This window comes from Bos javanicus, chromosome 12, assembly GCF_032452875.1.
Source record: "Bos javanicus breed banteng chromosome 12, ARS-OSU_banteng_1.0, whole genome shotgun sequence".
NCBI classification, from domain to species: domain Eukaryota; kingdom Metazoa; phylum Chordata; class Mammalia; order Artiodactyla; family Bovidae; genus Bos; species Bos javanicus.
The window spans coordinates 68,962,475-68,979,781 of NC_083879.1; the positions used below are offsets into that span (position 1 = coordinate 68,962,475).

Consider the following 17,307-nt stretch of genomic DNA (forward strand, 5'->3'; position numbering starts at 1 on the left):
GATCATGGAGCTAGATCCCACATGCCAAAACTAAGACCCAATGCAAGCAAATAAACAATAAACAAATTTTTAAAAAATCTTACTTACAGCCACACATAGTGGTTTAGTCCCTAAGTCGGGTCCAACTTTTGCGACCCCATAGTCTGTAACCTGCCAGGCTCCTCTGTCCATGGGATTCTCAAGGCAAGAATACTGGAGTGCGTTGCCATTTCTGTCTCCAGGGTATCTTCCCAACCCAGGAATCAAACCCTGGTCTCCTGCCTTGAAAGCAGATTCTTTACCAACTGAGCTATAAGGGAAGCCCATAGCCATTTCTCATAATTCTTACATAATTATTTATTTATTTTTACATAATTATTTCTCATAATTCTTACAGTCTTTTTAGAGGGAGAAAATTATTAGTTGGCCTTTAAATTTCAAGTATCCTAATGTTGCTGTGCTGAAATCTGAGTAGCATTTAGTCTGTGTGCATGTGCTCATTCATTCAATTGTGTCCAACTCTTTGTGACCCCATGGACTATAGTCTACAAGCTCCTCTGTCCATGGGGATTCCCCAGGCAAGAATACTGGAGTGGGTTGCCGTTTCCTTCTCCAGGGGATCTCCCCAACTCAGGGACCAAACCCAAATCTCTTGTCTATTAGACTGGCAGGCGGATTCTTTACTCCTCTAAGATCTCAGAACCAAACGTTAAGGTCTATGGCTGATATTTCATTAATGCAGAAAAAAATAAGAAAGAACACAAGAAAATATATTTTAAATACTCTATGTAATTGGTGAGGTACCATGGTTCTGAAGACTGTACTTATATGTGTATAGAAATTAGAAATGCAAAAAGGTGGTTTTGAATAGCTGAGTTAGAAGATATAAAAACTAAGCTCTTAATGATAGTGAGGGACAGGGAAGCCTGGCGTGCTGCAGTTCATGGGGTTGAAAAGAGTCAGACACAACTAAGCAACTAAATAACAATTAATGATAGGTAACACTATGCCTTGCTATCCTCTTACAAAGGGCTTCCCTATTACTGAGCTTTGATGTCTCCCAATATCTAGCTTTCTTTCCCATTTATTACAACTACAAGCATGGAAATCTAAAAAGGACAGTAAAATATAGACATCAGAGCACCAACCTGAAACTGAGGGTAGAGTTCTGGAAGAAAGGAGGACTGTCAAACTTCTTGAGAGACAGGCAATTTTGTATGTCTTTTAAAGTTGGCAATTTCTCACTGTTTCTTCCCATTTGATTTCTTTTCAACAAACCTTCATAGGTTCCATTACACAAGGTGACTCGGCGGTTGTAGTCATTCAAGCTAAAATGTGTAAGGAGGTTAGAAATACCTGTTAGTTCATGGATAGTATCATAACTTTGAGCCCAACAAACCAATCAAGGTCATAGTTGTGGTAAAACTTTACTATAGTCACCTTACAAGGGTCAAACATATGTGGTAAAAGAACTGCTTCCAAAAGCAATTATGGATGAAGGAGTTTTGAAAACATAGATGCATGAAATATAAATCAACACATAAATAACGAGGAAAATTACCATTCCATTGGAAAGACAGTAAGACGGCTTACTAGGCAAGACAGTGGCTCCTATTGTACATGCATTTGAATCTGGAGTAACTGAAGAGAGACCAGGGTAGACTGTTTTAACACTGAGCTAAGCCAGTTTGGTCTGATAAATTCAAGCACCAGCACACATGCGCTTCCCTGGTGGCTCAGCTGGTAAAGAATCTGCCTGCAATGTGGGAGACCTGGGTTCGGTCCCTGGGTTGGAAAGATACCCTGGCGAAGGGAAAGGCTACCCACTCCAGTATTCTGGCCTGGAGAATTCCATGGTCTGTAGAGTCCTTGGGGTTGCAAAGAGTCAGACACGACTGAGAGACTTTGACTAAGCCAGTTTGGCAGAATTGAAGCTAGGAAAGCATTCCAGGCAAACTGAAGACAAATGGAGGTGGTCAGAGTCAAAGCAGATGATACTATATGGAGGAGAGGAATCAGGAGAAATGCCGTGTTAGAAAATGTTCTAAGGTTGGGATGGTTACTTGGCAAACATGGAGGCTGAGAAGGTAGGTCCCAACTTTTCTGGCGCCAGGGACCGATTTCGGGGAAGACAATGTTTCCACAGACTGGGGTGGGGGGTGGGGGGTGGGGGATGGTTTCAGAATGATTCAAGCACATTATATTTTTGTGCACTTTATTTCTATTATTATTACATCAACTCCACCTCAGACCATCAGGCATTAGATCCCAGAGGCTGGGGACCCCTGCCCGTAATATTAAATCCCACGTGCCTGCTGTGGCCTGGAATTCCACCATCAGAGCAGTATTTCATTCGGTAGAGATTAATTTTTAAAGACGTTTCTGTGTGGATTTTAATGGATGAGGGGATCTTACTGAGTGTGTGAGAATAGAATCAGCACACACAGGAAGATGAAATAGGCTGGTGCCTAAAAACTAGGCAGAAACAGCCTCTAAAAGCTGCCTTTCCCAGAGCATTCCAGTGAGACGGCCTGTGAAATTAAGGGTGTCAGGGTCAGGTAAGTTTAAGCCCCTCTTGAAAAATAAGAATATGGTTACTTAAAGGCTCTGAGACATTCTAAAACTTCTAAAGACTTTTTCAGTTCAGAATTCTCTAAATTTATCTGATCAGAAAAATCTCTTTTCACATACCACCAACTAATAGCCCACGACACTATGAGAAATGGAGCCTTCTGGAATGACTCAGAGTCACATACACAGCACTTACTACATCCCCATGGGCACTGTCTGGAAGGCTGTAGGAAAAGCTCAGGTTGGAGAAGATGGGGTCCCTGTGAGCTGGACCCCCGAAAACACACGCATGCCCAGCCTGGGGTGTGGACACAATGCTCTGTGCCATGGAGCAGTCCAAAAACACAGGACAAGGGCGTGAGCACAGCAGGGTTCAACACACGAGGGTTGTGGAGGAAACAAACAAATACAGAGAGACAGAAGAGCTGCTTGGGGAATCTGTTCCTGAGATGTGTGCTCAGAGACACATTCAAGGAATCACTGAGGACAGAATTCTTCATGAGCTACAGGCTGCTTGTGTGTATTTGAGTATTGTATTTTTTTAATAACCAACATTTGTTGGTATAACTTATGGTAGAAAAAAGTTCCTACACCAGCTGCACATGATCCAGTTTTAGTACTTTAGAGATCTCTCTCCCCACCCCGTTTTCTGTTCTCCTCAATTCCCCAGAACCCTGTGGTCCAGCCATACCAGACAGCTTCTAGAGGCTTTTCTAGCTTCATACATAATGTTCCCCCCACCGAGGACACACCACCCTCCCTGACCTGTGGTTGAGAGGTTTGTGCCTGCTGGAAGTCTCAGGATAATTATCTCTACCTCCTAAAGACTTTCCCTGATGTTCTTCTTGGCTTTGCACACACACCTATTAAAATAACTTCTCACGTTTTACTGTAGTTTGTTTACCAGCCATCTACCTTTGTAAGTATAAAACGATATTCCAAAGGAAGGCTGTATTTTATCCATCCATGTATTCCCAGCACTATTAAAATGCTTAGAATGTGATCGGAGCTTAAGACATGGCTGAATACAGGAACTACTTCTCATTTTAAAACAGTGGATCTCAAAGTGATGGCCAAGCATACTCAGTGTTATAAGTGTGATTTCCATACCTCTATTTTTTTTTTTTACTAAAGGACTCAGGATTTTAAAAAATCCTACCTCCTGCAGGAAAATAACCTTCAGAAACATGCAAACAGAATTCAACACGCATTAGAAACCGAATTGTGAAGTGACTGTCCATCTCTCAGACATGAGGAGATATGGTCTCTTGGATTTCCACAGCAGGTACCCGTGTCATTACCTATCACAGACAATCTCCCAGCTGGAGAATCGGGAGTTCTGACTAATCAGAGTCGGATCGTCTTGCCTCGCTGCCCCGAGCAGCTGGTCCGTGCACACGTCACACTCGTTCCTGCCGGTGGCAAAGTTCCAGTAGGGCAAAGCGAAGGACTCATTGCCAGTAAGGCGCTAAAAGCAAAGGGCATGACCAGACATTCAATTCATGTCATCAGAAACAACAAGAAAATGAAGGAAGCAAAGACTTAGACGGGTCTTGCCCAAATACAAAGCAAAACTAAAAGAAACTTTTGACCAACCTGGAGATCCCTTTCCAGCCATAACAAGTGGTACCGGTGCCAGGTAACAAAGGCAGGTCCTTGGTGTGAGAAATCTATAGCCTTGTATGGGCGCCCTGGTCCTAAAACAATTGGGAAACATGTTAGAGGTCACAGAATATAATTTTTTAACGTGAACCTTACCTGGGATGTGCTGGAGAGCCAGTAAGTCCATGATGTTTTAGTCGGAGAACAACTGGATTTTTTTTAAATTAATTAATTTTTATTACAGCAATAGTTGATTTATAATGTTTCAGGGAAAGCAAAGTGATTCAGTTTGCTGAACACGTGTGTGTGTGTGTGTGTGTGTGCACATGCGCACACGCATGCACATGTTCAGTCATCGACTCTTTGGGACCCCATGGACTGCAGCCCTCCAGGCTCCTCTGTCCATGAGATTCTCCAGGCAAGCAGACTGGAGTGGGTTACCATTTCCTTCTCCAGAGGATCTTCCTGACTCAGGGAATGCACCTGCGTCTCTTACACTGGCAGATTCTTCACCACTGCACCACCTGGGAAGCACATATATATTTTTTCTTATTTCTCATTGTGGTTTATTATAAGATATTGAATATAGTTCCCTGGGCTATACAATAGGATCTTATTGTTTATCTATTAATATTTTATATATAGCAGTGTGTGTCTGTTAATTCCAAATTCCTATTTTATCTCCCCATCCACCTTTCCTCTTCAACCATAAGGGAAAATAGCTGTTTTTGTCATTTATTCCTCTGAAAACAACAACCACAACAAAACAATCTCAGAGGCAAATAGCACTTTCAGGATAAATTCTCCTTCATCTTTCAAAAGTCTGATGGTCAGCAGAGATTTGGAGAAACTCAGGTCATCTTAAGAGCTCCTGTTATAAATTTAATTTAGAAGCAGTGCTTCAGGAAGATAAAATAAGAGTATCCCAAAGAACAGATCATTAAGATCTAAATGAAATATATTTTTAAAGACTTTTTCTAACCTATTCCTTACAAATGCCTGCATTTATAGGGAGGGATTAATGAATAACAAAGCAACTTCAACTACACTTAATCTGAATTCAGCATTTGGAACCAAAAGGAACTTTCACGGGTTTTGCCTCAGCCATCAATCAGTTACAACTATTAGCTGACAAGCATGGTTGCCGAGACCAGAAGAGAGGAAAAATACATTCAAACCAATTTGGCTGGCCTCTGGAACTGCCAATTTTAGTGAAAAGCTCTGGGCGATTTAATGACCTCCTTACTGCCTTTCCAATCCTTCTTCTCCGTCTCATAACAGCTTTTGATGGTTATGTAGAAACTTGAGCTAACTTTAGTTCTTTTTCAAAGTCCCCATAATAACTTCAGAGAGATGAACAGACATGAATATAAATTTAATTCCTAGATGCGACCAGAAACTATAGTTTTCTTTTCCTCTTGAGAGACTACCCTCTCATAAAGCAGAAATTCTTCAGAGTGATGACAAGAAAACTATAAAGGTTTATAGCCAGAAGAGCCTCCGTATTTATCGATACAGAAAGACAGATGCTTACCTGTGAGGCAAGTTTTAAAAAGACCCACACTGAGGGGGGAAACTGCTGTCGCTGCTGTTGGCTAGGCAGCCCTTTGTAAATGTTTTAATGCAGAACAAAGTTTAAAGTTCTCAAAACAAAATGAGGAGGGGAAATGAGCAATAAACACAAGGGCTGTGCTGTGCTCAGTCGCATCTGACTCTGTGACACTATGGACTGTAAGCCGCCAGGCTCCTCTGTCCATGGGATTCTCCAGGCAAGAATACTGGAGTGGGTTGCCATCCTCTCCCCAGAGGATCTTCCCAATCCAGGGATGGAACCCAAGTCCCCTACATTGCAGGCGGATTCTTTACTGCTGAGCCACCAGGGAAGCCCAAACACAAGGACAGATTCCAAATAAGAATCTTACTATTCAAAGAAAGCTGTCTTCACTCACCCTAACCCCAACGAGGAGCCTCAAAAGTGAGGATAATTGCAAATGGAGCATGATTTCAGAACGCCTGAGTCTCCTGAGGCTCCTGCACTGGCAGGCAGATTCTTTACCACCGAACCACCTAGGACGCCCCTAGGATACCTTAAGGTAAAGCGGGGAAAGCTCACCTAATAATGTATCTCTGACGGAATAATAATGGAGCCACACAAAGAAATCATAAATGCTGCAGTTGGCGATCTGTGGTTGGGTCCCATTGGGCCCCAGGAGGCCCAGCCAGTGTTGCGTGGTGATCACATAGTCCGGGTGCGGAGTGTACTTTGCGAGGTCTAAGGCGTCCAAGAATTGCTCCCTCTCTTGAGGGGTCAAGGAATGGACATCTCGCCGGACAACCAATGGTTTCTTCTGATCGCATTTGGGTCCGGTCCAGCCAAACCTGCAGTTTCCACAGTTATAGCCGGCGAAGTTTCCTAGTGCATTTGAGAAATTAAGGGAAAGATGGAAGAAGAAGTCAGCTTACATAGCTTGGAAGGAATTTCTGGAGTAGAACGGAAGAGAAGGTCAGTTGCCTTTCCTTGCACTCTGCTTGAAATGTTTGTCTCTCCAAGGGGACTGAACACCAGAGAGTTTCTAGAAATATTCCCAGCAAAGAAACAGGACATGAAACAAATTCCGTGGTGTTACGAGCTGAATTGAATCCCCACCAAATTCATATGCTGAAGTCCTAACTCCTAGCATTTTGGTGGCTATTTTTGGAGATAGGGTCTTTTTAAAAATAAGTTAGAATGAAGGCACTGTGGTGGGGCAGGGAGGGGGTTGTGGTTGATCCAACATGACTGGTGTCCTCATAAGAAAAGGAAATTTGGACTCAGAGAGGGGTGTCAGGACACAACAAGCCAAGACAGACCTCAAGACACACACCCTGCTAACACCTTGATCTGGGATGTCAGGCCTCCAGAACTGTGAGAGAATGAGTTTCTGTGTGAGCCACCCAGTCTGTGGTCCTTTGTTATGGAAGCCCTGGGAGACTAAGACAAGTGCTGCCATCCGTTCCACTCATGGATCATGTCAGGTATCCCTTCCTGGGGCGGAGCTGCAGCCCCAAATGTCATCACTGCTGGGTCCCTCTGCCCTGAAGCACATGCAGAAGGTTATTGATCTACAGAAGGAAGAGAATATACACCAACCTAACGGGGGAATGAAAATAAATAAACTGATTTCCAGGAATTTAGGTGAAATCCAACATTTAAAAAGCTGGTTTATGTTACAAAGGAGACAGAGTTAAGACAAAATCAATGGAGGCTGGCAGGTCATAAAGGTGAATTAGTGGCCCTAGTGTCAGAAAGTGCAAATCACTGCAGGGTTGCCCGTCTCTGCACAAACTGCTCTTCCATTTTATCATCTCAGGGACCAAGTACTAGTCATACCAAGCTCCGGGCCTTTTTCTGTTTAGCCTTTTTCAATTTCTAAAATTGAAATTATTTTAGGTTGACTTTTCCCTGTTTAGCCTTGATTATTTTATTGTATTTGGGCTTCCGTGGTGGCTCAGACAGGAAAGAATCTGCCTGCAATGCCGGAGACCACAGTTCAATCCCTGGGTCGGGAAGATCCCCTGGAGAAGGGAATGGCTACCCACTCCAGTATTCTTGCCTGGAGAATCCCCATGGACAGAGGAGCCTGGTGGGCTACAGTCCATGAGGCCACAAAGAGTCAGACATGACTAAGTGACTACACTTTGACTTTCACTTTCATTGCATTTGGTATGACCAGCACCTCATTCCTTAGGTAGTGATAAGTTAGAGAATAAACACTTAAATACTGTTTGTGTGTTGAAACAAAAGAGGGCAATAACTTATCTCCTAGGGGTTGTAGGAAACATTTAATATATCAGCTCCCTGTCTTCTCCTCCTCTTCCTCCCAGATCTTTTTACTTGCTCTTCCTTCTGTTTTGAACACTTTTCCCTCACAGTCTTCCTACCTTCCTCTTCACCTGGTTTGCCTAGTCCTCCTTTAAGCTGCACCATAGGCTCTCTACAAGGTCATTCCTGATCCCACACATTAGGGTCAGATGACCCCCAAGCTGTGTTCCCAGGACACCTCCTATTTCTTTTTTCATTGAATTAATGGTGGCAATTGTAGACATCTACTGGCTCAGCTACAGGCACCTAGAAGGCAATTATCCTGCTGCCTAGGCCTGTGCTGGGCCTTGGATGAATGAATCTTCATTTAATAAATGAAAGGAGCAAAAAGCCAAATCATCACAAAGGATGCTTTAAATATCTTACAATTTTATTTGCCATTTATACGTCAATAAAGTTGAAATTTAACATTTTTAAGTTAAAAAAGGGATATAAAAAGCATGTAACAGAAGGATTCAATAATTCTCAATTTTCTTCTTCCTTTCTCTCCCTGTCCTTGTGAATCAGAAGGAAAAGCAGGCCCTGCAAGTAATTTTGATAATCAGCAAGTACCAAAATAGATGTAAGTAAAACATACTATGACCCTAAACAGAGGGTTAGAGCCTTCCCTGGTGGCCCAGAACCCTCCTTGCTATGCAGGGGACACAGGTCCAATCCCTATTTGGGGAACTAGGATCCCACATGCTGAGGAGCAACTAAGCCCGTGTAGCGTAACTAGAGAGTCCGTGCTGCCACAAAGAAAGATCCCACATGACACAGCGAAGAGTCACAACGAAGACCCAACACAGCCAAATAAATAAATAAAAATATAAAAAAGAGGGTTATTTGGATCCCTAAAGGAAAAGAAAATTTTCCAGCAGCATGAAAACAAAATGAGCATGTGTCCTGCATAAAGAAAATACAGTCTGCTGTTTTTCGATGATTAAAAGAAATGTCCTTAAAAATACCATAAGTAGGAAGAATTTGAGAGGGGGCAGTCCTATGCTGTTTGTAATATACAAAATATTTTACCTACCCTTGTGTGTGTGTGCGTGCTAAGTCGCTTCCGTTATGTTCGACTCTTTGCGACTCTATGGACTGTAGCCCACCAGGCTCCTCTGTCCATGGGATTCTTCAGGCAAGAATATTGGAGTGGGTTGCCATGCCCTCCTCCAGGGGATCTTCCCAACCCAGGTATAGAACCCACAGTTCTTATGTCTCCTGCATTGGCAGGCAGGTCCTTTAACACTGGCGCCCCTTACCTACCCTTGCTGCTGCTGCTAAGTTGCTTCAGTTATGTCTGACTCTGTGCAACCCCATAGACAGCAGCTCACTAGGCTCCCCCATCCCTGGGATTCTCCAGGCAAGAACACTGGAGTGGGTTGCCATTTCCTTCTCCAATGCATGAAAGTGAAAAGTTAAAGTGAAGTTGCTCAGTCGAGTCCGACTCCTAGCGACCCCATGGACTGCAGCCTACCAGCCTCCTCCATCCATGGGATTTGCCAGGCAAGAGTACTGGAGTGGGTTGCCATTGCCTTCTACTTAGCTTTACTTGCATTTTCCTGTTTCAACACCAAATGAAAAAATAAGTTTAAAATAATAGTTAAAAGGGAAAATTCTATTAGTCCCAAGACTGAAAATCAAGTTTTTGAACAGTTTACATTAAACATTAAAATTATGTTGATCACTCAGGTGAAGCTGTTAAATATAAATTATTTAATCAATACTTATTCAATGGCTACTACAGTATCAGATGTTATGCAAGGTACTTCAGTCTTCATGGAGCTTGGAGTCTATCTATTTTTCCCTTGGGGTGCCTACTATAATTGAATCATATCTATTTTTAAAACATCTTGATTGAAATACATCCCTCCACTTTCGCAGTTTCTAATGGAACAGAGTGCACTTCCCAGGTGGTGCCAGGGGTAAAAACTTGCCTGCCAATGCAAGAGACATAAGAGATGCAGGTTTCATCCCTGGGTTGGGAAGATCCCCTGGAGGAGGGCATGGCAACCCACTCCAGTATTCTTGCCTGGAGAATCCCCATGGACAGAGGAGCCTGGAAGACTATCATCCATGGGGTCGCAAAGAGTTGGACACGACTGAAGTGACTCAGCAGCAGCATAGGAGCAGAGTATTTTTTGAGAAGTGATTGAACAAAATGCATGTGAAGAATACTAAATACTCAAACTTCCAGTTGTTTCCCCAAGGCCAGATGATCAGAGGTGAACATGTAGTTACAACTCCACAACAGGAGAGCAATTGTTTCCTTCTGCTGCTGCTGCTGCTGCTAAGTCGCTTCAGTCGTGTCCGACTCTGTGCGACCCAATAGACGGCAGCCCTCCAGGCTCCTCCATCCATGGGATTTTCCAGGCAAGAGTACTGGAGTGGGGTGCCATTGCCTTCTCCTGCTTCCTTCTAAATGCTAAGAAACAGCATGCACAAATTTTGAAATAATAAATTCAATACACTTTTAGATTTGGAATGAAATTTGTCTTTGAATTTTGGTGTCTCATTATTCAAACTGAGTAATTCATAACCTAGGCCATGAGTTTTAAGATCTCTACATTTTCTCTACTAATATTCTTTTTGGTTGCTAGAAACAAAATTACCAATAACCATCTCCCTCGTTCATTGACTCAAAAAAAGTTTTTAGCACTTATTACCTAAAGAAATGTCAAAATTAAACATGCCCTTCTCTGCACACCCACATATTTATGTACATCCATATAACTGCCACACTTAATTACTATGGACTTGACCTCTCAAAACCTGTCCTATTGGAATAAAGGGTTCTTACAGAAAGCAGTCATGGTAACATAGAGCAGTACTGGTACATAGTACGTTCTATATGAAGCGTTACCATTACTGGTTTTACAAGTTACCACTGATCAAATCTCATAGTCTTTAAGTATTTGTTTTCATACCTGTCTTACTCAACTAGCACATTTGGACATATCAAAAATCTCGTTGGGGTTTTCCCCTTAGTATCTGAAGGACCTAACATAATTGGTGCTAAATAAACATTGGTTAGGTGGTTGATGAAGGAGTCATGAATGACTGAATAAAAGGCATTAAGTGCTAGAGGATATAAATATAAATCAGGCTCGGTGCCTTCATCTAGTGGTATGAGGAACATGAGTGCGATGAAATATCAACACCAGCCTAACTATGGGAAAAGTGAAAACAAGAATTAACTGAGCACCATGGATGACAGAAAATGAAATGACTCATTCTGACTCAGAAGATCAGAGATGGTTCACAACTGTGTTGAACAAAGCCATCTCCTCTCACAAAGCCAAAGTTGCCCACGAAAAGCAGTGCAGAAATGCTAATAAGAAAGCGTTGGTGTGGATTTGAGCTCACCTATTACCTAGAAATGTATTTGACTTTTTAAAAATCCCTTTCCCAGCATGTCTCAGAGAAAACACGCCCCACAGCTCTGCAGTCAGCTCTCTTTCATATTTGTGCTTCTAAACCTGGTCTAAAGAATTCGTTAAAATATCGAAGACAACTGAAAAATGCAGTAACATAAAACCTTACCACACAAAATGTTTATTTCTTTAACTTAAATTTCCTAGCAGTCCCTTACATTAATTTAATGAGTTGAGTTTCTCCATTAATCCACCAATAGCAACAGTTTTTTTTTTTTTTTTTTTTTAAAGGAGACCCTTTAGGAAGGATTGCATTATCTCACTGGGGAATGGAGAGAGAAAAAGTAAAAGGTCCCTAGATATCAGTCTATCTGTTATTTAGTATGTCCTTGAGCAAAAATGAAATTTAAAAAGACAAAGTCTTATACCTACTTAGGACCAGGATAAAAATGGAAAGAGAATGAGAGCAACGAAACAGTGCACGTTCCCACATGAACCACATCAGCTCAACCTCCAAAGGCTATTAGACTAAATAAGTTTAAAGACCACCGATTAGTGAATTTACAAGGAGCTCTAAATAGCCTATTCCTTTTAATTAGAGATTCTATTATATTAATAACAATACTTTACACTCACATGAGGCCTTTCATCTACAGAGCTCAAAAGGATTTTACAAGTGTGGTTTCATCATTATCCCCATTTTAGAGATTGGAAGATGGAGGCACTTAGGTGTACGACAAGAAGTTCTCAGACAATTGTTCATAAACCATGTGGTGCACGCTTTTCAAAAGTCCAAAGACACAGCTGCAACTGGTCTTTTCTCAGGAATGCCAATTGGCAGGTGAGATTTGGAAGGTGAATCGCTGATGCCAAGATCTCCTGAAATTAAGCTCTTCTTGAAAATTAAGTTCAATAATTTTTCAGTTTGAAATTATCCCCACAGAGAATACAAAAGTTCTCTCTAGAGAATTTGAGTACATAATTTAGGGGTTTTTTTCCCATCAGAGCTTGCATTTATTTATTTTTATTGAGCTAAAATCCTTTACCAACTTCAAGATCGTGGAGACTATGGGTGGTTTATTTTTATTTTTATTTTATTGTGCTAAGAATACTTTACATGAGATCTACCCTCTTAACACACGTTTAATTGTTTAAAACATTACTGTTGACTCTAGGTACAGTGTTGTACAGAACTCTAGATCTTATTCGTCTTGATTAACTGAAACTTTATGGCCTCTGATTACTAAATCTTTATTTCCCCTCCCTCCCAGCTCCTGGTAACTACCATTCTGTTCTTTGATTATATGAATTTGATTATTTCAGATTCCTCACGTACATAGAATTATCCAGTATTTGTCTTTCTGTGGCTGACTTATCTTCTTAGCACAATGTCCTCAAGGTTCATTCATGTTGTTGCATACTGCCGAATTTCCTTCTTTTCTAGGGCTGAATAGCATTAAATTGCAAATACATACCATCTGACTAGGATGCAAAGAAATTGGAACCCTTGCACACTACTGATGGAAACGTAAAATGATGCAGCTGCTGTGGAAAATAGTATGAAGGTTCTTCAAAAGATTAAAAACAAAACTACTATACAATCCAGCAATCCAATTTCTAAGTATTTATCCAAAAGAACATAAATCAGGATCTCACAAAGATATTGAGATTCCCATGTTCATTTCAGCATTATTCCCAATGACCAAGATGAAGAAACAATCTCAATGTCCATTAAAGATGAATGGTGTGTTTATCTTTCCACGGAATTAACAAAATTCCAAGGTCATCAACAGTCTTGTTGCTAATCTACATTTCATTAATAAATTTGAGATGACACTAGAAGAATCTACTTGCCAAAGAATTTTGAGGTTATGGCGGTGGGGGGGTGGTACTTTGGGCACTGAAGATCAAGTTTAACTTCTGAAGACTGCCTCCTAAATCATGAAGAAATTAGCCTGAGAAAGCAAGCAATTCACTCTTTAGGGAGAATAAACTGAAAAACATGTGTCTTGCTTTGGGGCATATGACACATCACAGTGATTATTGGATATACGAAATACCTGTCCAGCCCAATCACTAAGGACTTAGTCTCTTGTCCTGAGGCTCAAAGAAAAAGACAATCTAGCCAACCTAAGTGGAGTCAATCGAAAGCTGGGATGAAAAGAGCTATGGTCCTGAATGAGTCTGCTGCTGCTGCCGCTGCTAAGTCACTTCAGTCGAGTCTGACTCTGTGCAACCCCATAGACGGCAGACGTCTAGACAGATCAAATCCTGGAGGAGGGAGACAAGGGGTTCTAAGAGACAGTCCTGGTCTTGACAATGGCTGGAGATGGAGACCATACACCCTGCTTCCTTTGATTGGTCTACAGATACGCGATGTCCTTCTGGACTTACAGGTCAGGCCCTGTTTCTGGCCCACTGCCTTCTTAGGTACGTTTACCTAAGAAGCTCAGGTGGCGCAGTGGTAAAGAATCCGCCTGTCAATGCAGGAGACACAGGAGACACGGGTTCAATCCCTGGGTCAAGAAGATCCCCTGAAGTAGGAAATGGCAACCCACTCCAGTATTCTTGCCTGGAAAATTCCATGGACAGAGGAGCCTGGTGGCTCCTACAGTCCATGGGGTAGCAAAGAGTTGGACACAAATGAGCAATTGAACACACATATCCTCCTGAGAACATTTTGAAAGTAGGTCACTGTGACCCTAAGTTACTGCCAGTTCTAGAGGGAATATTTGTAAGTACTCCCTCAGGACAGGGAGACTGCAATTATCTCTTCTATTCTGCCATCCCTGATTCCTACCATCTCACTTAAATTAAAAAAACTTCCTTGTCAGATCAGAAAGATAGAATAGATAGTGACGTGGGTGCATGTGCTCAGTTGCTCAGTTCTGACCAACCCTTTGGGTTGTAGCCTACCAGGCTCCTCTGTCTATGGTTTTCCCAGGCAAGAATACTGGAGTGGGTTGCCATTTCCTTCCCCAGGGGATCTTCCTGACCCAGGAATTAAACCTGGGCCTCCTGCATTGGCAGGTGGATTCTTCACCACTGTACCACCTGGGAAGCCCAGGTATGGGTAGCAATAAGGAGAGTTAACAGTTATACCTGAGTTCCTAATGTCTTCTGCTGCCTGGATTCCATGAAATGGAGATTCCCAAAGTTTCTAATTTGTGGCACTCTATCATTGACTGACCTGGAAATAAGCTTTCTAGAAGAATTTTTGAGTCACCAACAAAGAAGTCACTGTGTAGTGTGGTTTCCAATCCCACAAGTAATATGAAACCTGCCTCATCTCATTAGATTGAAAAACCATGAGAATCTATGAGATAATGTCTACAGAAGCAAGTGGTCAATTAGATTAGAAAAAAATGAGTAGTATACATTCAACATGCTATTACAAACATTGTCACAATTAATACCCCAAGACAAAACTAACAAATCCTTTGAATTACAGAATTAACAATATGACTACAAAATAATGATTATAAAGCCAGAATTTTTCCTTTTCCATTATGTTTTATTATACAATATTGAATATAGTTCCCTGTGCTATACAAAGGGCCTTGCTTATCCATTCTATATAAAATAGCTTCAGAATTTTCAGTTAGAAATCTGATCGCATTCTTACATCAACATCACAGCCTTTTGTTTACCTTTTTATGTCCTTACATAGCTCAATTATCTATATTCTCCTATGTTCTAGCATCATAAAATATCAATAAAAACATAATTAGAAAAGAAAACCTCTTAGGCAGCTGGACACTGTGGAACAGTTTCCAAGGGCTTTGCTAAAGTTACTGCTTATGTTTTTGTGTGTGTGTTTCACATGCCCTGCCAGCCTTTGAGTGTTTATCACTGCTGTGCATGTTTGCTGAACACTGGAGGGGAGCCTCACTAAAAAGGATTTGAGAAGGCTCAGAAGAGCGGGAGAAGTAAGAAGTGCACAGAGATTTCAAAAAAACAGGTAATAAGAGAGACCAAGGTCTGAAAGAGGGATACTGCATAAATTCTGAAATGCTCACATCACACCCAGACAGGAGTGAAAAAAGCCATTGTTATCTAAAAACCACCCTCCCTTCTTCAGCTCTGTCCGTCCATCCGTCCATCTCCCCAAGGATGGCAAAGTTACAAGCCAGTCATAACCTTCACGAGCAAGATATATCCTGCTTAAGACCTGTTCAGATCGTCAGAAATGCTGAGACTCGAACTTCAAAACACCTACCCCGCGACGTCTGTCTTACCGATGCCAAGAATCACCCACCCTCCCTCTTCAACAAGTGCAAACCCATCTCAGAAGGAGAGGGCACTGAATCCATCTTGAAAGGACTTGCTCTGAGTTTCAAAGCTGACTCTGGGACTCTTCAGCTTCCCTCGCCAAAAGACAAGCCCATGGTGTGCTGGCACGCGTTCATAGAACCAGAGTGGCCCACAGAATATTTATTTAGTTCTCATAACTAGATCTACTAAAAGGTGTGCAGAATATACCCAGACATCAGCCTTACTCAATGCCAATGGACCAACTTGGTTTGCCTTTCAAAGCCTAGGCCGAGCATCTCTGCCTTGGAATGGGTTCCTCCCTCAGCCCCACCCAGCTGGGCGCATGCGCACATCCGCCTGCCTGCTCACCTGTGCACCTGCAGGTCCGGTCGAAGAACTTCCGGGGCCATCGCTCTCGGTCGTCCTGGTTGCGCAGGACGTAGGGACCGCTCCAGGGCCTGGTGTCGGTCTGCACCTCCGCGCACTGGCCCCGGCCCTCCCGGGAGCCGCAGACGTTGGCGGGGTCGGCGCCCAGCGGCGGGCAGCATTCCTTGGCCTGCAGGCTGTCCACCGTCATGCAGACCCTGGGGAACTGCGCCCGGGCCCCCGACGGGAGCGCACAGCCCAGACAGCCGAGCAGAAGCCCCCACCCAAGGGGGCTCATGGCTTTAGAACCGGGAGAACTCTCTCTCTCGCCTTCCACTCCTTGCTTCTCTCCAGCTTTCTCCTGGTCTTCCTTCCACTCGTGGGCTCTTGAGCATTCACCCGCTTTTTGATTTGGGGGAAATTTACGTTTTAGGGGGTATATTTTGGATCTGCCTTCTATTCCTCTCCTCTTGAAAAAAAGACCCACAAAAATTACAAAACCCACATGTGTGCTCGTGTGTACATGCACACACACAGACGACTTTATGTGATGCAAACCGCTAAAACAAATTTCATTGCATCAGAAGCTCCTCTAACAGCCAGATTAATGAGAGGAGCGCTTTTCACCGCCTTCCCCGGTTAAAACAGGCTTTGTCTAATTGAGTTAATTGACGGAGCGCTCCAGTCATACTACTTATTATACTGGTATTTCTGAACCCCCTCCTTCCCTCCTTAGTCCATGACTTTAATTGCCTTGAACTCAGTTCAAAAGCCAAATGCCGTTCTGCCTTTATTCTGTCTGGCTTGCCAAATCACGGGGCCTGGTGGGGTTTGTGTAAGGGCTGGGAGAAGCCGTCATTAGCGGGATTAGTATTAGACAAATCCCCATCGTTAGCACATGACCCAGAGTGCACAATGAAGTAGATAAAATTTCTGGCTTTGTTTCAAGAGGGCAAAACCATCTTCATTATCTGGGCTCATGTGTTCTGGCCAAGCTTGTGACCTCAGACTTCCTAGGGAGTCAATAGATGCAGTGAGCTTGTCATCAAAAGCCCTTCAGAGATCAACCCCACTGCTAACAGCCATTCACTCCTGACTGCTCCCTGACGTGCTTCCAAAGACCACTACAGGCTGTCACACAACTTCACAAATAAAGAAACACTTATTGAGGGCTGATGTACAAGGAATTGCTTTGTTTCACAATTCACAATGAGGGATCCTCTTCTCTCCAAATAATAAGTCCTATTCTATTCAGGGCTTCCAAGGTGGTGCTGGTGGTAAAGAACCGCTCAGTAATGCAAGAGACTTGAGAAGTGGGCT

At 42.7% G+C, this 17,307-nt stretch overlaps 1 protein-coding gene across 1 annotated transcript in view; it reads right to left on the minus strand.

The window, feature by feature from the left end:
• Window positions 1-16,795, minus strand: part of DCT (dopachrome tautomerase) — a 43,013-nt gene extending 26,218 nt beyond the window's left edge. The window contains exons 1-5 of the mRNA XM_061435214.1: window positions 15,991-16,795; window positions 6,266-6,565; window positions 4,147-4,247; window positions 3,852-4,018; window positions 1,128-1,307 (exon numbers count right to left, since the gene is read on the minus strand). Of these exons, the coding sequence (XP_061291198.1) occupies window positions 1,128-1,307; window positions 3,852-4,018; window positions 4,147-4,247; window positions 6,266-6,565; window positions 15,991-16,285 (1,043 nt within the window). The 5' untranslated portion in view covers window positions 16,286-16,795. The remainder of the gene's footprint in view (window positions 1-1,127; window positions 1,308-3,851; window positions 4,019-4,146; window positions 4,248-6,265; window positions 6,566-15,990) is intronic.
• Between the last annotated feature and the right edge of the window lie 512 nt (window positions 16,796-17,307).